Genomic DNA, 23067 nt, shown 5'->3' with positions numbered 1-23067 from the left:
CTATTAGAGAGGCCTAGTCCCTTCATAGATCCCTAGTCCCAGAGATTTGGAGCTGATTTAAATTAGGGGTGTACATTTGGTTGGAGTGAATCCTGAATGGTGAGCAGAAGTAGAGTGCATCAGAAGGATTTTGGCTTGCCTGAGGTAAAGTGAACACACACTCCCTCTGTATATGGCTGCGTGAGTTGAAGCAGGGACCCCTGAAGCAGTTTGTGGCAGCTTGGTGATTCAGGCATTAAAAAAAAATACTTTAGACTAGTGTCTACTGAAAGTGACACCATGTATCTAAGCTTTCTTGAACCCTTTAATTTAATTTTAACCATGCTTTTTGGAGCACGGGTCATCCACCTTGATCAGAAATGCTACAAGCCCCAAAATACATCCCTGAATATTGCAACTAGCACATACTTGTGGCCATCTTCAATGTCATCTCACTTTCATCAGAAGGTGATGCCTCCCCTTTTCTTTACTGGGTCCACAGCTCTTCATTTATGTCTTACAAACTTACATATCATTTGCATTTATGCCTTGAAATTGTTCAGGGTACCCTCTCTTTGAAGGTTTCAGCCATTCATATGTCAATGAATTGATCCAAGTAAGGGCCAATTAGCTCCTGCATTAGGCTATCGAATCATCCCTGATGTTCTCTGATTTGGATTGCAGCAGAAGTCCTCCCTCTCTCCCTCCCATGAATGTGCAGTCTTCTGGTGCAGAAAGCATTTAACTTGGGGCTCCACTGCATGTGAGCAAACGTAACCACCAACACATTTGGGCTTGCTTTCACTACGCACAACATTTCAGTATAATCAATGGCCTTGTTCATGGGTTATCTCATTCGTGGTACTCGGAGTAAGAGTTCAAATCTAAATACAGTGAATTGCTTTCAAAATAAAGCATTAGGTAATCTGTTTATTTCCCCAGGAAGCACTCACCAGCCACAAATGTGTAAGCGATTTGAGAGCTGTTTGATATGTCCTTACCAGTTCCAAGAACAATGCGCCAAATTGTGCAGCCCTTCATTTTTATAAAAGTACAGTTTCCTCAAACAGCCACAACACATTCGGTGTTCCTTAGATTAAATATCTGAATATTGCTTCTGAAGGAACAGCTGTCAGCTTAAATCTAAAGTCTAGTTTGTTTACCGATCGTATTTTATATTTGTTAGGAAATGACACCAAATGGCAATAACATTGCGGAAAGTGTTCTACTGGGGAATATACATGCCCTTTGGTTACAGTATACATATCTTTATACATAATGCCAGTATATTTCCCCTAGAATTATGTTAAATATGTAAAAAGCCTTTCCTCATAAAGGTAAAAATGCTAGATGATTCCAAGCTATAATTTAGCATTAGTGTCAAGATTGTTTCGGAAAATAAGCCACAGTTACCGCTTCATTCTTTTTAAGTGTCACTCAGCATACCGTATCTGATCTTGCATTCCAAATAAGCCCAGATGATTTTATTCACTTTCCAAGGCAGACACAAGAGCTTAAGCATCATGTGTAGCATATGGATGGATGTAAACGGCTTCATGAAGTAATAGGCTAGTTACCCAGACTGTCTGATCTTATTACCGCTTGCTTCATTTCAAGCAATTGTGGAGGGTAGGGAAGATCTCCCTTTCATCTTCTCTGTGTTTAGAGTGATTCAATCTTAAGGGTGGTTTTGTTTTGTTTTTTTAAAAAACCAGACAAAAAGCAGGCTGTCCCCAAAAAAAGAAAGAAAAAAGTTTCTGTGCAACATTAAGCTTTACTTACCCTTTAATAAGAAACTGATTTCTTCTTGAGTTAAAAGTGGCTTATCGTTGCCCTCTTAATAAGAAATCAACTGAAGGCAGCAGAAGCCAAGATAATAACAAAACAAAACAAGAATCGCCATATTTGTGTTATCACAATGTATCACCAGTATTAAATGCTCTGTGCATGGTTTCTAAATGCATTTAAAATGCTAAAACTCAAAGGACAATTTAAAAAGGAAGAACTGTGAATGAAACAATGACTTGTTTTTAGGGAGGTGGCAATTTTGCATGCAGAAAGTGTTTGATTCAATCCTGAGAGAGGCTAAAACCCCAGAAGGCCACTGCCAATCCATGGGAAACTGAGTTTGCAACTTCCTTCCTCCCTCCCTCCCTCCCTCCCTCCCCTCTTTTCTCAAGCGCACATAGTAATTCCTCACCTCTTCCCTCCCTCTTTCTCTCAGAATTCAGATGCCCCCTCAAAAGAACACATTTCCCCACGGAACACATTGCTCCATCCTAATCACAAACTGAAATTGTTCATGCAGACGATAAATAGGAAAAAAAGAATGACAACTTTCATACTATATGTGTGGTAGGAGCACAAACACACGAGTGACATCAAGCAGAACATGACCATATTTCTCCTAACCCAGCAACAATTCTCTTTCTCCCAGATCTGCTCCAAAAGGTCCCCTAACATTTATTTTTAATATGTATTTTGTGGTTTTATATCTTGATTTTATTCTGTGAACCACCCTGAGACCTCCGGGTATAGGGTAGTATATGAATTCTTTACTACGGAGACTGATTTGTGTAGAATGCTATCAAGTGACCAGTGCAGAATGATCCTGAATACACTGTACAATGGCCTATGGTCATTTGGCTATAACAATTACATCACATTAAAAACCAGAATGTTGGGACTTACCTCTACAATAGCACCACTAGGCAGTCTAAGGAAGTGCCTGTACAGTTCTTGGAAGCCCCCAAGATGAACTGTGTATATAGATACATGGACAGTGACCCCTCCTGAGCTTCCGATAGATTTCAAGATTTCATTTGGGAGCTGGAGGCCAGTACTGGAGACACCAGACTTATTGGCATGGTCTTTCCAGATATAATCACAGACAATGACCTAGTGAAGGAGAGATCATATGGTTATTTCATTTCTGCCATGAGCTTGGTCCCTATTCAGCTATTTTACCTTATTCAAATCAACTTAATTTTTAAAAGAAACTCGGGATCAATAAGATTCATCCTACAAAAGACATACCACAGGCAAAATTAATCATATTCATTACACTTGAAATTGCAAAGTATACATGCCTGTCAAGGCAAATAAATAAATGTGATATACGACATTAGCAAACATTATAGATTGACTGGAGTCAGGCATCTCATTTATTTATTTATTTATTTCTGAAGTTAATACAAGTTGCCTAGCTGTGTTTTAATGCTGAAATACATTACAGCAGGGAATTGAAATGTGATAATTTTAGCAAAGCTGTAAATCTCATAATCAGCTTTGCATATGAGTAATCAGAAAACTTGCAGGATCTCGGTTTCTAAGGCTGTCAAACTTTATTTCTCAAAGTACCAAGCATAAGAACGAAAATTGCCCACTTTGCTTTGATAGTTGGATTTTGAAGACATGATGCATACAAATCTGTTAGTGATGATGTTTTAGATTCCTGGAAATTGTGGTTAAAAATATAACCTTGAAGCTCTGGTTTCTAAATATACATTTCACTTGAAGTGCATTTTGGGATATCCATTTTGCCCACTCAATTATATGTAATGATATTACTGAGCATTCTGTTGTTGCACTCTTTGCAACAACCCTTGGAAGCAACCTAGTATTGCCATATTGGCCTGAATATAAGTCTCACTTTTCCCCCAAATTCCTACCATGAAAAGTTAAAGTGTGGCTTATATTCGCGACCTTATGGTATGCAACCAGGAGCATGGGGCAAACAGCATCAGGGGCATGGCAAAGCAGTGGCAGCTTCCTTGCATAGTCCCCATCCTCTCCCCCAAGGCTGGGAAGGGAGAGAGCAAGGAAGGGGAAATGCCCCCAGCAACACAGCGCGGCTCCACCCCCCCCCCCCCCCGCCCAGTAAGTAGCCAGGAGCAGCGAGGAATGGAGTGGCTTATATTCGGGTATTTTTTCTTTTTTTCTCTTTCCACCTCCAATTTTAAAGGTGTGGCTTATATTCAGGTGCGGCTTATATTTGGGCCAATAAGGTATTATCTCAATATTGGAGATGGAAGGGTAAGAGGAGGGGTAGGGAGCCTCAGGCATGAGGGCCAAATACAAGACCCTATGGCCTATCTATCTGTCCCATGTGACTCTCCCCAAGCCACATCCCCTTCCCAGCCACGCTCCCTCTCCTCAGACCACATACCCTCACCAGTTCCCTCACCAGAAGAGGAGTTGATTCTTTGGGGGAAGCCATGATTGTTTTAAGTGGTATGGTACTGCTTTAACTGTGTAGTCCATAGGCTGAGATCCACATTCCTGCATAAGAGCAAGCCACATTGAACTCAATAGGATTTACTTAGCAGACCTGCATAGGCTTACATTGTGAATATCCTTGCAGCAGCAGAATGCAGAATAGGTAGGAAGAAGAAGAAAATATTTCCCAGAAAGGGCACAACTATTCATTTCGAACAACCTTCCTTTTCTAAACAGGAGTATGAAATCCACTGTAAACTGAGAAATGTGTCTTTCGGAATATCTTTAAAGTGATATGTCCATTCAGTATTGAATAATTCAGAATGCATATCTGTTAAGGAGTAGAATGCTTTATCTCTAATGTGCCCTGAATAACCTGAAGTAAGTGCCAAGCAGAAGACTCTGCTGTCATCTGAAATCTCTGTCGTGAAGTTAATCAAAAACGTCCATTCATCTCCTCATAGGCCAAATGTGGCTTCATAAATCTGCTGAGACAGACTAGTCAAGAGACAGTGCATATAGGACATGTCAGAGGCATTGAAGACAGCTATGATCTAGATTCACAAGAGCTGACAAGAGACCACAAAATGCCAGTACAGCATCCCATAATCCTAAAGTGAAATCCATCTTTCAGCAGAAAAACAAATTAAGGGCAATAATTCGGTGATAAGAGGCAGGCCAGAACAGGTTCAAAACGCTGAATATTTCACAGGGTTGTTTAATTAAAACAGAAGCATGATGCTTTTAATTGCTCTGCAGCAGTTCAGCCTGAAATTAAGCCTGATGTGAATGCACTTGCAGTTGATTTAAGTTGTTATAATTGCAAAATATTACAAGGAATGAACACCAAGATAACACTCGAATGGGGCTTTCTAGTGCAAATCTTCTCTTCTCAGCTCTGTGCCAATTTGTGAGGGAAGAGGTGAGAGAAAGGATCGTAAATGTCAGCCTGCCCACATTCTTTAGCAAGCCTCACATGGATTTAAATTTCAGCTCCAGAATGTGATGCATTTTCCCACACCAACAACATTTGGGTAGTCATTATTTTCCTTCATGATGGGGGGGGGGGAGTCATTTAGGGAATACATAAAAGGTTGGGAGATTTCATTCCATGCATGCTAAATACCAGAGAGCATTTAGCAGTTTCAGAAGGTCCTATGGCAGTGTAGAAAGTGGGTTCCCTTCTCCATTCCAAGAGAGAGTTTGGGTGGGAAGCCTTCAAGTGCTCTTTGTCTTAGTTTACTAGATTCTTTCCAGACCACCTGAAATTTCCACACACATACCATATGACCTTTTAAACTAAGGTGTTCAATCAAGGTTTAAACCAAGGGGAAGCTACCAAATGGTGGCAGAATAGTGTTCTCTGGCCACACATCCCTTCTCCATTTTTGCTCCACTTGGTCTCAAAGCTAAGATCCACTTACACTAGAACCTTGGTTCTCGAATTTAATCCATTCCAGGAGTCCGTTCGACTCCCAAAACTGTTCGAAAACCAAGGCGCAGCTTCCGATTGGCTGCAGGAGCTTCCTGCACTCAAGTGGAAACTGTGTTGGATGTTTGGCTTCTGAAAAACATTCAAGAACTGGAAGGTACGACTGTATTTCCCCTTGAAGCATAAAAAGCAGAACATGGTGGCGTTGAGCAAATGAGCTTCCTGATGCGACTTATTCTGGATTCGCTTGACTTAGTCACCTTGGGAACTTATTTGAAGGGCAGGGAAAACATTTCCCTGTGTGAAATAAATAAATCGGGTATTGCCAGATACCTTTATCAATCCCAAGCAAGAGTTCAGTGTTTGAATCCCTTCTACTCACTACAGATAGGTACTCACGCAAACAGCACACATATATCTGAGAAACGGCACATTTTTTCTGCAGGAAATTTCTCTGCAGGTTCCCAGCTCTCAGGTTTTGCCACAGGCAAATAAAAATGTGTGCTTATTTGATAATATTTATTTATTCGTAACTTTAAAAGTTTCAGTCATGTTCCCAAGGACCAGAAGTACAACCTCACTAATGAGGGCCTAAATTACGAAACGTGGGTGGTGCGTGATGCAGGGCAAATGAGTTTTTACAATTTGTGTACTCAGTTCCGTACTTTAACTATGTGCTGTGTGAAGAAATATTTCCTTTTGTCTGTACTGAATCTTTCTACATCCCACTTCATTGCTTACCTCTCCCCAGCACCAGGTTATTTATGAACAAATTAAAAAGTACCATTTCTAAGAGTGATCCTTGAGGAATCCCACTTCTTACACCACTGTTAGAACTGTCCTTTTATTCCTACTCTTGTTTCTCATTCTTTTACCACTTACCCTCTCCCCTTATCTAGTGACTGCTAAGGTTACTCGCAAATATTGGGCGGGGGGTTGTCTCAAAACCTTTCTGAAAGTCTAAGTACACCATGTTGACGGGCTCACCCTTATCCATACACTCTCAAAGAACTCTAAAAAAATTTTTTTTAGGCAGGACTTGCAGAAGCCGTGCTGCCTCTCCATCCATTTTCTTGGCCTTGACCTGTGTCCAAATTCACATTGAGCCCAAATGTTTCCCTGCCCTACCAGCTCTGATCAATGTCACATTCTAAAAAACCGAGAAATAAGATTTTCAGGCTATTAAGAAACCATCCATAAACCAGGAATATTAGACCCTCCAAGTGTCCTTATTTTCCAGGGACGGTCCCTGAATTACAGAAGCTGTCTCAGTTTCTGATTTGATCTTGGAATGGCTCGCTTTTCCTTAGGACGTCCCTATTTTCATTGTTAAAATATTCTAGGGTATGGTAAAGGTAAAGGGACCCCTCACCATTAGGTCCAGTCGTGGCCGATTCTGGGGTTGCGGCGCTCATCTCACTTTATTGGCCGAGGGAGCTGGCGTACAGCTTCCGGGTCATGTGGCCAGCATGACTAAGCCGCTTCTGGCAAACCAGAGCAGCGCACGGAAATGCCGCTTACCTTCCCACCAGAGCGGTACCTCTTTATCTACTTGCACTTTGACGTGCTTTCGAACTGCTAGGTTGGCAGGAGCAGGGACCGAGCAACGGGAGCTCATATTCGAGGGTATGGTAGGATGTCCCTATTTTCATGTTGGAGAGTATCTATACGTCCCCCAAGCCAAGGAGATAAGTAACTATGCAACCTTTAGAAGACATCTGAAGGCAGCCCTGTATAGGGAAGTTTTAAAAAAATGTTTAATGTTTAATGATGTTTTTATATGTGTTGGAAGCCACCCAGAGTGGCTGGGGCAAACTAGTCAGATGGGTGGGGTATTATTATTATTATTATTATTATTATTATTATTATTATTAGAATAGGAAATCCCTATTTTCATCAGAGAAATGTTGGAGGATATAGAATATCCTTTTGTGAAGACCCTGACTTCCTAGTAGCCTGCTAAGTGAAGCCATAGTGATACTTCTTTTAGCATTTGTGCTAATACAGACAGCAAAATTTGCCGCAAGAGTACCTTTAGGTTTTGTGAATGAGGTGAGTCTGTTTGTGCTTTCTGAGTCTAAACTGCTTTATCCACTTTGCAACTGCTATCTCCAATATACGCTGGAGGGGAGAAAATGTTATCTCTGTATTCAATATGCTTGATTTGCAGGGAAACACACACACATAACTGTTCTAGCATTATTCTAACCAACTGCCTGTTAGAGCAATGCCCTTTATTAGTGGAGTGCACTTTCAGTAATGACTCTATACAAGACAGCAAAAGATCACTGGCTGGTAAATGTCTGTGAATTCCATTTCCCACTGCAAACAAAACCCATTCTGAGCCACCAGCCAACAGAGTCTCCTCCAGCTGCTGGAGAAGAAGGAAACAAAAGTGATTATTTATGAAGAGTGGCAAAATAAGATCCCAAGGAAGCCTGTCATAAAATGCTTGTTGCATAATACATGATGGATCAGTTCTATTATGTAACTTTCCCAAAGATATAACAATAAAGAGAGTTGCTAAGCATCATAGTCAGCATTAATTTACAGTAGGAAAAATAATTAGAATCTACCCCATTTTTAATTTTTTTTTTTTTTTGAAGAATGGAGTGAAAATGTAAACAATGCTTCCCTCCAGGCAAGCACTTTATCAAGTTGACAGGTGCATTTGAATTTCCGAGGGTGGGGGACATAATAGGTTATTTATGTGTCATTTTAATAGAAAGGCCCAACCATCAAGATGGACAGGAGACTTTATCAGGACTGCTGTTTGCAACTAATCCACCAATTTAATACCCCAGGAAAATACCTGAGACAAAACTGGTCCATTTTTCTTATACACTCCATTATACCCAAATCAATATGGGCTCTATTCATCTCCAATCCTTAGCACGGCAGGTGCCCATCACACTGCACCCCTCCCTCTCGACTCAAAAGGCGAGCAATGCTGGTTTGGATTGTAAGGCTCCAGTTCAAACACTGGAAGTGAATGCAGAAAGAAGAGCTGAATAACTCGGGTCGATCCATGCACAACTGGGAAATTGGGGGGGGGGGTGGGTTATGAAGGAGACATCTACAGCTCAAAAGGATCAGGTAGGAGGCAATAGGAAAGGTCTTTGCTAAGACCCCGGAGAGCTGCTGCCAGTCGGAGAAGACAATATTAGGCTAGATGGACAATAAACTGATATAGTGTAAGGCTGCTTCCTAACAGGTGATGCTGCTTTGACTCGTCCATCCCCATTCTGCTAGGCAGCAGTGACACCAGTGTGTGCCTCCACCACTCCTCATTACAATTTATTTAGTAAAATAATCCTTTTGGAGCAGGCATAGGCAAACTCGGCCCTCCATATGTTTTGGGACTACAACTCCCATCATCCCTGACCACTGGTCCTGTTAGCTAGCAATGATGGGAGTTGTAGTCCCAAAACATCTGGAGGGCCGAGTTTGCCTATGCCTGTTTTGGAGCATTCTTTATTATTTCTTAATCACGATTCACAAACTTAGGACACGCTATGGCGGGACAGTGTTTATCCAGTGGGTGACGTTTAAAATTCATTTGAAAAATTGGAGATGAATAGCAACAGCAACCAACAACAAGAATTCAGAGGGCAACTGAGTCCAAATACATCACTTTGTGCCTCTGCTCCCCATCAAAATCATTATCAACCCAGCGGCTCTACTGCATGAACTCAGCTACAATGGTTCAATCAATGTCAGGACATTGTGGGTGCTAGCTATTGGGGGGAAATGGCCTCGCAATGTGTCATCTTGCGGTTTTCAGAGCTGATTCATCACAGGTCTTTCCTTGGCCATGCTATTTGGACACCTGGCTTTGAACATAAAGAGGGGGAGATTAGAAAAAGAAGGAAGAACAGCAGCCAATTCCTGTAGAAAAGAGCAATTTCATTTTGCAGGATTAATTAAAATGTGGGAGATCAGCTGCAATGTGAGGGAAGGTGTGGACCTTTTGCCTGTGGATCAATGTTCTGTGAGATATATAACCCTCTCAAAAGCAAAATGGAATTCCTTGAAATTGTCTTGCTCAACAGGCTCTCTGTTGTGAAACTATTTCTTTTAGCCAGTACCAGTTTTTTCCTCGCATGCAGTTTTCACTTCTAACTCAAAGTTTCCGTATGTTAAAATATATGAAATCAAAGGACACTTCTAAAAATAACCATTCTTAAATAAGCATCTAATATAAAGCCTCCATCTGTCAATCACCTGCTGTCACAATGATGGCAGGTGAGCTGTTTCTGCCCACATGGATGATCATCTGATCTTCAGGGCTCAGTAGCTGCATGGCACCTTGCAATCCCTGACAACCTAGTGCCTGCAAATCTGCTTTGGCCTAGTTGAATATTTACCTGTCCCACACAGGTATGGCAGGGGTCATAGCATGGCTAAAATAGCCCTAGCTGCACCAATGAGAACAAATACAAGTGATCCTTGTTTTGCACAGGGGTTACATTCTAGACCCTGTGCCTGTTGGCACAGCCCATGAAAAGTGTTGCACCCCACCTCCGTTCTGCCTCCATCCCACCCTTTCAGTGGTGTTTTAGTGACTTTGGGGGTCACTTTGAGGTTTGGCGCCATGCACGTCTGCGTGTTAGCGCATCAATCAGTCATGTCTAAACCAGGAGTTACCTGTATACATGCTTATTTCTTTGGCCTGTACAGTCATACCTCGGGTTAAATATGCTTTGAGTTGAGCACATTCGACTTGCGCTCCTCGGCAACCCGGAAGTAACAGAGCGCGTTACTTTCAGGTTTCGCCACTTGCGCATGTGCAGACGCTGAAAATGATGTCACGCACATGCGCAGAAGCAGCGAAAAGCGAAGCGCACATGCGCAGACGTGCCATCGCTAGTTATGTTTACCTCTAGATGCGAACGGGGCTCCAGAACGGATCCCGTTCATATCTAGAGGTACCACTGTACATTACCTGCAATTGGTACAAACAAATTAGTGTCAGCTTTGGCAAGCAAAAATGCCGTTAGATATGTTGCAGCGATAGGAGTCATAAAAGCAAAGTTTTTTTTTTAAAAAAACCTCTTACTGATGAATATCTTTCCTTACCAGTTGCATGAATTTGAATAATATTCTTTTAGCAGATAATTATTCATGCACAGCTTCTCCTGCTCGTACCGTTTATTTGAGGTGTCTTATTAAAGCGGTTGTTGGTACGTTGGCTTGATTTTGGAAAGGGGCTAGCAAATTCAGGAAGGAACTGAAAATCACTTCAAGACAGATCCTTTTAATCAATCTCAGGCTTGCAGGCGTGAGGATTTATGAGGGTCTTTCACCCCTAGGTGTGATGCTAGTAACATAATCCAATGTAACTGTTAACGTTTGCATCTGGGCATCCACTGGAGAACCGAACCATAGCCGCGGAGCTAAAGAAGGCAAAAGGCATAACTTCAAGTGTTAATTGTTCGAGACTCTTATACGAAACATTCACAAACTACATGGGCTCAAGTGCTGGGAGGCTACAGTGATGGGGAAACTAGGCCTTAATTAACTTCTGGGGTAATTTACAAGTACGCACACCGCACTAGTTGCTGGGCTTGCTAACAAGACCCTTGATCGATGGCATGTGTTCAGGAAGGGGGCTAAAATGTGGCAGATAATAGGGGGGAATCGAGGGAACAGATAGGAACAAACTGAAGACCCAAAGTTCAAGGGGAAACCATGTTGGGGGGGGGAGAAAAAGGCTTCCACTTGCACCTCCCCCTCAGCTTCACCATTTTGTCTTCTCAAACACTGGCATCACATGTGCGGGACAATGTTCATGAATATCGGATTCACGCAATCGTTTCCGAAATGGTTCTTTCCATTCCTTTTCATAAAGCTTTTTGTGGCAGCAAGTTTGGCATAGTGGTTAGAATGTGAAGGCCTTGGTCCTCAGCCTGACCAACTTCATAGGGCTGTTTTGGGGAATAAGATGAGAAGGCAGAATACATTCTGCCTTGAGCTCTTTGGAGGAATGGCACAATATAAAGGTAACAGGTACATACATACACACATATAATGTATACCAGCCATCCCCAAACTCAGCCCTCCAGCTGTTTTGGAACTACAGTTCCCATCATCCCTGACCACTGGTCCTGTTAGCTAGGGATGATGGGAGTTGTAGTCCCAAAACAGCTGGAGGGCCGAGTTTGGGGATGCCTGATATATACACAATCCTTACCCGGTTTTGGAACAGTGGTAGAATCCAGACGTAACCAGTTGACTACAAGCATTTAACAGCCTGGACAAGAAAAAAGTGGGTGGCCTACAGTTCTGAATCAACTCTAAGGCCTTCCATAAAGCTCACCAAATCTCATTTGCAGGGCTGTCCCATGGAAGTTGGAGCAAGCTTATTTTCTCCTGCTCTGGTGGGGTAGGACTTGAACCAATGGCTTCAAGTTACAAGAAAGGAGATTCTGACTAAGCCTCATGAAGAACTTGCCGACAACAAGAGCTGTTTGACAGTGGATCAGTCTCCCTCAGGAGGTTATGGATTCTCCTTCCTTGGAGGTTTTTAAGCAGAGGTTGGATGGCCATCTGTCATGGATGCTTTAGCTGAGATGCCTGCATCGCAGGGGGTTGGACTAGATGACATTGGACTAGATGGCATGTTTGTTCTAGGCATGTTTGCACTGAAGTGAATCCCACAGAACCCAGTGGGATTTACTCTCTATTAATAATGTTCAGGATGCAGGTGGGGCTGTGGGTTAAACCACAGAGCCTAGGACTTGCAGATCAGAAGGTTGGCGGCTCAAATCCCCGCAACGGGGTGAGCTCCCGTTGCTGGGTCCCTGCTCCTGCCAACCTAGCAGTTCAAAAGCATGTCAAAGTGCAAGTAGATAAATAGGTACCGCTCTGGTGGGAAGGTAAACGGTGTTTCCGTGCGCTGCTCTGGTTTGCCAGAAGCGGCTCAGTCATGCTGGCCACATGACCTGGAAGCTTTACACATCTCCCTTGGCCAATAAAGCGAGATGAGCACCGCAACCCCAGAGTCAGCCACGACTGGACCTAATGGTCAGGGTTGCAGGCTAAGGCTGCCAGTCGAGGCACATTTAGCTAAGGAGGAAGCCTCACGAAACACAATGGACTTACTTCTGAGGCAGCCTACACAGAACTGCACTCCACTTGCCACTGTCTAATGCCCTTATTTAACTGTCTAGGAACAGGTAAATTAAATGGGAATGGTACCAATCCAATCCATTCATTCATTTAAATTAAGCTGATGAGCTTTGAGTGAAAGAAAGTTTTCCTGCCCTCAAAAGGCAAGAGTTCTACTTTGAATTGACTGCCAAGCCTGTCAGAATACGGTGTATCACCCATTTGCTTGTTTTATTTTCCTTGCAGAACAAAATGTGGGGTGTTTTATGCATTCGAGTAGAACAGCTTGTTTATTCCAGCTGTTTAATATTTGTCAGGGGACCTACCAACCTCAGGCAACTTTTTCAAGGTTCATTAAAACCAGACCACAGACAAAACCTGCAGACTCATGTTAAGCCCACCTAACCCTTTGGACAGCTGCAAGGCAAGACGCGTGGAATGTAGTCACTAATCTGAATAATGCTCCTGAATGTGTATTCTCCTTGCTTGTTTCAATGCAAATATGGGAGCTTGCTTACCCAGGTAACTTCCTCTGAAATATTGTCACGGTGAAATTGTCAGAAGAACAAATGCAGTCTAATGCAACTGTTAAGCAAGCTAAAAGATGATAAGGTTGAAACTGGAAGCTAAAATCCTAATGTGACTTTTCATTATTACAAAGTGCCCCCCCCCCTCTTTTTGCTTCATACTCTCATCTTTGTATGAAGGACTGTAATTGAGAGTGGAAATCAAAGTGGGATGGGGGAGACATTTGATTTAATTTGCATTTAAGGGCCAAACTGCCTAATTCATACTTTCTGAAACATTGTGTAAACAGAAAGACAGCTCTCCTTTGAAATCCGCACTTCTCCAAATTTTGCAAAGCAGCTCTTGAGCCAAGTAATAGGTGCAAAAATGAATATGCCAGGGTAAGATATCCATTAAAAATGCATACATTGGTGAAAATAACAGAGATGCATTATATCAGGTGAAATTGTGGTGTGTACGTATGTAAAATTGCATATAAAATGTGTGCATTAAAAGAAATTCACACATTTTTTAAAAATGAGAACTGTTAAAGAAATCACAAACTGTGAAATGTGGAGAACTGAATTTAATATTAGAAAAATGAGAAACTTAGAGCAGATGAAACTGACAGATTCACTCATTCTTATGGACAATACACATTCCTGGAGCTGTCTTTATTTTTGCAAACAAACAGAATTCCTCATGCCTTTCACTTCAAATGAATATTTCACTTTTCTACAAATTATTATTTTATGCAAATCTTATCTTGGATGGCTAATCATTATTTAAATTTGGCTTTTGCCGCCCCTCAATCTCTATGTCTCCCATCTCAGGTAATCAGCATTTCTGTTTATCGAAACATCTAGCTATCTGAAAACTTAGAATGTGCTCCAGATCTTTCCGTTAAATGCTGCTGTGTATATCACTAATGCTGCTTTGTACATGGCTAATATTTTCCAAAGCTTCTGACAGCCCAATCCATAACCCCATTTGCCTGGAATGCTAGTATGCATTCTGATTTACTTCAACGGCCCTAAATCTGTTTAAATTCAAGAATTTGGGATTCACTGGATTTTAGAGTTGCCTGTTCCAAACTCTCAAATAATTTACTTTGCAGCTTGCTCAATCTATTTATGATGCCATCCTGTATTATGGCCAGAAACATTTTAAAGGAGATGAACAGTTGTCCTCAACCTCATCAGGAAATAGCTATAACTCAGAGGGAGCTAAATATTCCTCTTTTTACAATCTTGTTTCTAATGGTTCGGCTAAACACCACACTCTTGCAGGTAGTATCTTTTCAGAAAGCCTGTTTCTACGATGTAGGAATCGTACCTTTGGAACTCCCTCCCATTACAGATCAAATAAGTTCCATCTAGACTGCCTTTTCGACAACTATTGAGTACCTTCTTTTTTTCATCAAGCCTTTAGTGAGATTTTTTAATCTCAAATTTATCTGCATTACATTTGAACATGTGTGTGTGTGTCACTTTGAGATTTCCAGGATGTGATTCATTAATGGAAATAAATAACAAGTGGTTCTAGTACCAATTGTCTTTCAAAGAACGTGGTGGAATTCTTAAGACCCACAATATGCTTCTCTTTGGGTCTTTGATCAAATTTAAGAGATTCTGGTTGTTCTGTTACCAACTCAGGTTCTGAAAAGGCAGGCAAGGCATGATTCCAAGCATTCTTTATGATAGATTGGCATGTGCAGAAACACATATGCATTAGCTATCTTTATATAAGGATTCCAAAGTGTTCAAAACATTGGCAAAACAAATAGAAACAAAATATCCTAAGGGATTTAAGAATTGTTCATTGGTGGTTTTGTCACACAGAAGGGAAACAATGTAATATATGAAATTATAATAGTCCATGATGTAATACTTGAACCATTGACCTAATGGACCCTGGACTGGCTTTCCAGTTGCTAGAACAATCAATTCCAAAAGTTGAATCGATTAAAAGTGGGAGACTAGCTATTTTTATACTTAGGTTCTAAAGTTCCAGCAATATTTTGTTTAAAACAGAAAATATCCTGAGGGTTTTCCCTGTTTACTGGAGATTAGTACAGAAAGGAGAGAAAATAATATACAGAATTATAATATTACATGATCCCTAAGCAAGTTTACTTGGAAGTAAGTCTCACCATGTTCAGTGGTCTTATTCCCATGTACATATGCACAGGGTTGCAGCCTTAAAGAAGAACATTATTAGACCTAAGAAAGTTATTATTGACTATGAGCACAATTACTGAGGAGCATTTCTTCTTCTTCAATGGGGCTTGCCTAGGAGGTGTCCCTGCCAGGCTGAGCCTCCATGTATACAGTGGTACCTCAGTTTAAGAACAGCCCTGTTTACGAACGATTCAGTTTACAAACTCCGCAAAACCGGAAGTAGTGTCCCGGTTTGCAAACTTTACCTCAGCCTAAGAATGGAATCCGAACGGTGGAAGGGCTCTGGCAGTCAGAGGCCTCATTAGGGAAAGCACGCCTTGGTTTAAGAACAGTTTTGGTTTAAGAACAGACTTCCAGAATGGATTAAGCTGGTAAACCGAGGTACCACTGTATATGCCAAACCAACAGAAGTCTGCTTGGGGAGAGATTTGCTTGCTTTCCTTAAAAGCAAAGCCATCACGCAATCTGAAGTGTTGAAATGTTAGCATTGTCAGAAAACTAATTATCATATTTTCACTTGCACACTTCAGACCTGCTTGCTAATTAATCTCTGTGGACAGGATGCCTATGAATGAAATATTAATGTAAGTAAGATGATATTGGATGAAATGTGTTCAGTGCCCCACCCTGAGAGCAAATGCAATGGATTGTTTTCTATAGCCTTGACAGCAAGCAAGCAAGCAAAACCCTGATTTTCATTGAGCTATTTCTTCCAAGCATCTAATGGCAGGCACACCTGAAATATTTGATTAAAGAAGAATTGTGACTAAATGTTTTTCAATGTGGATTTTCAAGGTTTGTCCATGATCACAAGCGGTCTTCATACAAGACCAGAAACCCATTTATTTATTTCTAGACCACCATTCAACCAAGGCTGGCTAAACAGTTCAGAAAAGCTATTAGGATAGCAGTGCTGAAATCCACAATAATTAACACTAACAACATACGCCAAGCTCACAAAGGCTAGACATAAATAATAAAGGGGTATGTTTTTCCAGAAGTGTGCCTAAACTAATTTGAGCAGCCCTGCTGTAATTCTTGTGAGCAGAATCAAGACATGTGTAGTTTACTCTGAGTGGGCTCCCTACTTCAATTCCACTTGCACAACCCTTCGCTTCCACTGACCTTTATATCCCATCCCATTCCCAACAGGGGGAAAATATGTCTTAGAGCTTATGATGGAGAAGGAAGCAGGCATCTCTCCTTCCCATTCAATATTCTGGAAAGTGAAGAAGATGCTGTTAGTATGGTGATGCTGGCAACATCTTTTACCACTAGGGATCATAGTGATTCTTCTACTTCATCCCCACTCCATAAATCCCAGTAGGAAAATATGCTGGCAGAATCGTCCTGCTGGCACAGCTATCTTAACTTTCGAAGCACATGAAAGGCTGGATTCACTCTCAGGTCAAGCTGTTGGGTGCTTGTACACCCACAGCCTAAACATATGTGTTTTCCTTTCTTAAACAAGGAAGGAAAGCGAAAAAGAAAAAGAGCATGCTATCCAACACTCTGGGAAAAGGGAATTCCATCATTCTGTAGCTCACACACTAAAACGCCTGTTCCTTTTTTAAATCAACCTAAAGTCAGTAAGTGCAGAAAATTCAGAGCAGGACTTTATTAGCACATCTTAAAGCCTGGGAAGAACAGTAGCTTATCGTGAAGAAGATACTCAAAATCAAATTCATGACCTATGAGAACTGGTGCCTGGATGCAGTGGTGGACTGGATGAGGTCCAATAAGCTGTGTTTTGATCCTGGGGAGATGGAGGCTCTTTGGGTTGGTGGTTCTCATGTTTGGGAAATTGGCAAGTCACAATGCCTCACCTTCTAACCCAGAAATTGGGTGTGTGTGTGTGTGTGTGTGTGTGTGATTTAGCATATAATTGTTGACCAGTAGATGCAATCAATAGGTCTCCCTTTCTTTGGGCTTGGCTGCCTTTGGCATCAGCACTGGCAACGGCTACTTGTTCTCCCAGGTATGCTTGCTGCCTCCACCACTGGAACAAATCTTTCATTTGCCCAACAGAGAGGCAGGCCCTGATCAAAAGCTATTAGCTCATGTCAACAGAACGTCCCATTAATTACTGCAGAGGAGAGAGAAAATGACAGAAGAGTGCGTTTCTCCTTTGCCACCACTCAAAGTGCTCTGGTGAAACAGTTTGCATATATGCCTAAGTATTGTGGAAATTAACACCTCCCTTCCAGGTATGGGAATCAGAAGGCTGACAAGACGACAATTAATTAGGTTCTTCTGCATCACTGCTTCTACATAATTAATGTGCTCATTATGGATTTTCAAGTATCTTTTTTTTTCAAGGATCACCAGCAAATTTTAGAAACCTAAATGTTCCTAACATTTTCATAGTTTTCCTTAAATTTAAATGAGTGGCAAGCTATGAAAATGTCTCCATCGACATCAAGTTCACAAATGTCCCCCCCCCCTAAACAAAACCCCGTTGTGTTTCACCATGACATTTCATTTTGCCAGAGTTTGTAGTGTGGAACGGCTGCACATTGTATTGGATATCATGTGGCAAAGTGAAGGATGCTGTGAGCAGCTCCTGAGAGCTGTTGCTTGCTGACTCTCTCTCTCTCTCTCTCTCTCTCTCTCTCTCATATTTATTTTTCTTCCACAGACATACTACCATGCAATCATCTGATCTGGGGATGCAGGAATCTATGGCTTGGAGTATTTTATATAACCATTTTAAGCCATGTTTTATTCTGTTCCCTTCCTCATTATTCATAAAATAGGAAATCATGCCACCAACATAGGACTATGCAGAGTCAAACAGCAGCTGCATTCTGCAAGACTGTTTCCATTAGGTTACTGGTGGGCAACATTCATTCTTCATTATGATAATTGATTAAAGTAGTCCTTTGTGTGTGCACATCTGTTAAAATGTTTTTTAAACTTCCTAACATGTTTTATGGGCAAATGAATCTTGTTTTTTGTCCAGCCTGCATTTAATTTTCTTCTCCTAATCTCTATTTTCCCTTATACGCAGATGTAAAAAAAAAAAAAAAAAGGAGAAGTGTTTGTAGATTTTGAACCAATAATTGAATGGCAGAGATCTTTGCCACACTGGTCTAGTTAATTCCAGGTGCCACTCAAAGCTGCTCTCCCACCTCTTAAAGATATTCACTTTTTCTGATTACTGGGCCACATGGAAATGAAAGCTAATATTAGTGACTGATTGTTTATAATCATGGTTTTCATTTTCTTTTCCTCGCCCTTCCCCCCCTTTCTTACTTTTAAGAGGTGAGTGTCACTGTTTATATAGCAAAGATGGCAGCATGCTTGAGGGAACCCAAAGGGCAAACCCTTCTTCTCTGCACTGTGCCTGGCACCATGGTGGTGTGTGACGTTCGTTGCTTTGCTTGGATCAAACTGCCTTTGCCCCATGCCTATGTCCCATGATTGAAAAGGGAAACCATCTAGTTCAACTAACAAGAAAATCACATGGTTTTTCTATAAGGTTGCGTATTCAGCAAATACATTTGCTACGCTGCTGCAAAAATTAAATGAAAATAACCAAATGATTTTTTTTTTAAAAAATAGGGTAATATTTTTTGCTGTACATTATTTTTGCATATATTCTAAATTATTTGCAATACTTTATTCAGTTGTGATGGCATTCCTTTTCTAATTTCTTTTTGCAAAGTGGTGAAATCCATAAATAAAGATTGACTGCACTTGGCAAAGCATTGCATTCTTTATTTTTAGGGTTTCAGTTTTTCTCTGCAAATATCACCGCTAGGAGCCTGGTGTGCTCTCTCCCTCTCTCTCTCCCTCCCTCCCTCTCTTAAACAAAAGCTGGAGTGCACCATGGCAGCAAAAGAGGAAAAAATGCAGTAGAAAAATCAGTACCCTGTCTGGATACTTGCATGGAACATGCCCAACGTAGATTTGGAGGACCCAATTATGAAGTTCTCCAAATCCTTGAAAAGCCATATTGAATTTATTGGACTTGATTATCACAAGGATATCTTGAACGATGGAACTGAACGATGCAACTGAACGATGGAAGGCAACATGAGATCCTTTCCAATGCAAGGATTTTGCCCTTAACTATTAACAGGTAATTAATGCATTATGGAGGAGGAATAAATAGGTGGCAATTAAATAACATATATTAATGACTTATTTATTAACATATTAACAAGTTGGCCTGAGAGTAATAAATGCAAATTAGTGTAAAGTGCCAAAAATTGTGTCGATAATAGGCCCCCAAGTAATTTTGTGTGTTCAACCTAATTACAAATATATTTTCTTTTCAAAAAAATTACTGCCGGCTAATTTTTTATGGTTTGCTATAATATCATTTTAGAATTAGAAAATTAGCCCTAGTCTCATGAATCAGTCTCGTTTCCAGGAGCAATTGTCCTGTTATCTTTGAGGAGGGAACGTTCAAGCCATATCGTTCAAGGATTTCAAAGAAACTGAGTTGGAAATTCGGCATACATGAAGAGCTTGTGCTTTGAATTGAGGCACTGATATTTTCAGGTTCATCTCAGTGTTTTCATTGGGCAAAGTTTCTCCCAAGAAAATTATATGATAAGACTTACTAGGAACTCCGTGGAACCAAATGGGATTCGGTTCCAACAAAAGTGCTTAGGATCCAGCTGCATGCACTTGCCTGACTTCCCTTCAGCCAAGGTGCAACTGCATATGAGAATGGAGACGGGGAGAAGTCAAGATGGCGGCAAGGTTTGGCATGGTGCAAACATGCCAGCAGGAGCACCGGTTTGACGCCACCAGTGCATTTGCAGCACCCTGACCGCACCACTGCCTCAGTCCTTCCCCTCTCTGTCCAAGTATGCAGCAGTGGCAGTCCAAATGTTGCTGGACTTCAACACTTATCAGCCCCAGCCAACTTTGCCAGTATTTAGGGATAATGGGATGCTTTTGAATTATGGTGCTGGAGGAGACTCTTGAGAGTCCCATGGACTGCAAGATCAAACCTATGCATTCTTAAGGAAATCAGCCATGAGTGCTCACTGGAAGGACAGATCCTGAAGCTGAGGCTCCAATACTTTGGCCACCTCATGAGAAGAGAAGACTCCCTGGAAAAGACCCTGATGTTGGGAAAGATTGAGGGCACAAGGAGAAGGGGACGACAGAGGACGAGTTGTTTGGACAGTTTTTTCGAAGCTACCAGCATGAGTTTGACCAAACTGCGGGAGGCAGTGGAAGACAGGAGTGCCTGGCATGCTCTGGTCCATGGGGTCACGAAGAGTCAGACACAACTAAACAACTAAACAACAAAAACATTGGGAGGGTCACAGGTTCCCCATCACTGTTCAAGGTGTTGATACCTGTAACAGCCTTGGGAAATGGTAGACAACCTAGCTACAGTACTTTTCATGTGACATGATTATGTATGAATGGGGAATTAAATGCCACAGTTCAGGTACGCTGACAAATGACGGTCATATATGTCTAGGGTTACCCCATGATATGCATCACAGTGAGACTGCAACCCTACAGACACTTACCTGGGACTAAGTTCCATTGCACTCAGTGGGACTTACATCTGAGTAGGCATGAGGACAATTACAGTGTAAATGAATTTGGCCTCGAACTGAAATCCCATTCAATATTCACCTCATTCACCAACAATTAGAACACAAATACATTTGTAGACATGCAATCTATGTACTTCAAAATATTATTATCCCATTGTTGCTAATGAAGGTCCTAAGGCACACATTGATTAAATGTATACATTTCCATGGGGGAATAATTAGGTCAATGATATAAAATTCATTGTCCCATTATTTAATTGCAAGGGTGAATCATGAATACAACTTCTAAAATTTGGTTTAATGAAAAACACTTCATCCTGACCTAATCATATCAACCTTATGCTATCTAATTAAGGATGTAAAAAACATTAGAGTTGCAAAATATGACTTCCAGTTCCAGCTGCTAGCTGCCCATTTATTAATATATATTCTCTTAAAAATTTAAAAAAACCCCTTTTGATAAATACTTAATGATGGGAATGTGACAACATTTGCATGTTGGCAAATTACTTTAATAGAGTGATTCTTGACTACAGAAAGTGACCTTTTTTCCTATTTAATGGATGGCTAAAAATACTTTTGAAAATTATGGTATGGCTGTCTTTCTGCCAATGACAAATTGCTTGTCTGAACAATGTAAAAATTATGAAATAGAAAAGCCTTAAATTCTCATTATACTGTAAATGTATCCTCGACTGCTGCATTTATCAGTTTAATAAAAGGAAATTAAGCATATTTTAAAGTATGCCGTTACAAGGCAATTTTTTAAATCTAGAGAATAAAAATCAGAAGCAAGCAGATAAGGACAAGAAATAATTCAGAGACACTGAATCCAACTGAAATCAACAAGGCGTGACGTGTAACCCTATACAGAAGTCCAAACGGATCAAATAGGACTGACTCCCAGGTAAGTGTGCACAGGATTGCAGCCTGAACTACTTAATTGCTTGCTCACATTCCATTGATTAGTCCTTGCCTAACTCTATTTCAGATTTGGCAGTTATTCACCCCACTCTCAGCCAAATCCCAATATTTAATATATAAATTAAGCTGGTCTTATGCCCACGACACCCACAGTCCCCACAGTTGTGTTGGCTTAAAATCCACCAGCCTTTGTTCAGCACTCCAGAGCCAACTGTTTCTCATGGAAGGAAGTGGCCTCTTTTGTTACCTGTAGACAGGTGCACCAATTCTAGGGGGGCGAATGTGTTGTCAGCACCATCAATATTCCTTATCAGGGGGCTCAAGTCTGAGAGGGCAGAGGAAGCCAAACCAACAAGCCAAGTGTGGCATAGAATCAAAAGCAGGCTCCTCCTGAGGGCAAAAGAGGAAGGGCTGTGGCCATTGAAGTTGTGCGTTGCTGGGCAAGTCCTCACCCTGATGCCAGCAGTGATGTGGAGTGTTTTGTGTGTCTTATGAAGTTTACTTTGGTGCGAGAATAAAGGTGTTATATGTAAACAAGGATACCCAAAATAGGGAGGGGTTTCCTGTCCTTAAGAAGCTGCCCTGGGAACCTTATTATGGGAGGCACAAGCTGCTGCAGCAACAGCAATGGAAGATTTCCAAAACAAGATGTTGCTTCAGCACTGCAAGAATTGCATTGGTATTAGGGGAGGGTCTCAAGGTACAGAGAAGGGAAGGATCCAAAGAAGGAACGTGAACAAAAGGGAGAACACGGTGGATGCTGATGGGAGCTTTGCTTCCTGATTTCACCACGGTGCTTTCCAATGCTCCGGAAACACAGATTTCCACAGTGTCTGTTCAGGAACATCACACAATGGATTGCTTCCAAATAAGACCTAGTCGTGCATTATTGAGCACAATAATCAAGCTGCCCTGGGAAGCTGTGAAGGATGGGATATAAATCAATAAAATAAATACAAGGAAGGAACAGAAAAGGTCAAGATCAGTGTCCATAGATTTGTAATGATGTAAATAGATTCGTCCTTCAGACTAGAGAAGGTTCCAGAGCTGTGCTCTGTTCTGGGGAAAGTTCATCTGAGATGGATTTTCTAACAGAATTTCTTTCAAATTTCCATCATGGTTGTGAGTCCTGGAAGTCATGATGCCTTCTTTGCAGGCTTTTGGATTGTGACAAGGTAAGTTTGCC

At 41.3% G+C, this 23067-nt stretch overlaps 1 protein-coding gene across 1 annotated transcript in view; it reads right to left on the bottom strand.

Annotated features, from left to right (window-relative positions):
• LOC114601374 (uncharacterized) overlaps window positions 1-23067 on the bottom strand; it is an 85022-nt gene that overhangs the window by 8258 nt on the left and 53697 nt on the right. Inside the window, exon 9 of the mRNA XM_077932627.1 lies at window positions 2671-2877. Within this exon, the coding sequence (XP_077788753.1) occupies window positions 2671-2877 (207 nt within the window). The remainder of the gene's footprint in view (window positions 1-2670; window positions 2878-23067) is intronic.

This window comes from Podarcis muralis, chromosome 8 (assembly GCF_964188315.1).
Source record: "Podarcis muralis chromosome 8, rPodMur119.hap1.1, whole genome shotgun sequence".
NCBI classification, from domain to species: domain Eukaryota; kingdom Metazoa; phylum Chordata; class Lepidosauria; order Squamata; family Lacertidae; genus Podarcis; species Podarcis muralis.
This window is presented reverse-complemented; position numbering and strand designations above follow the sequence as displayed.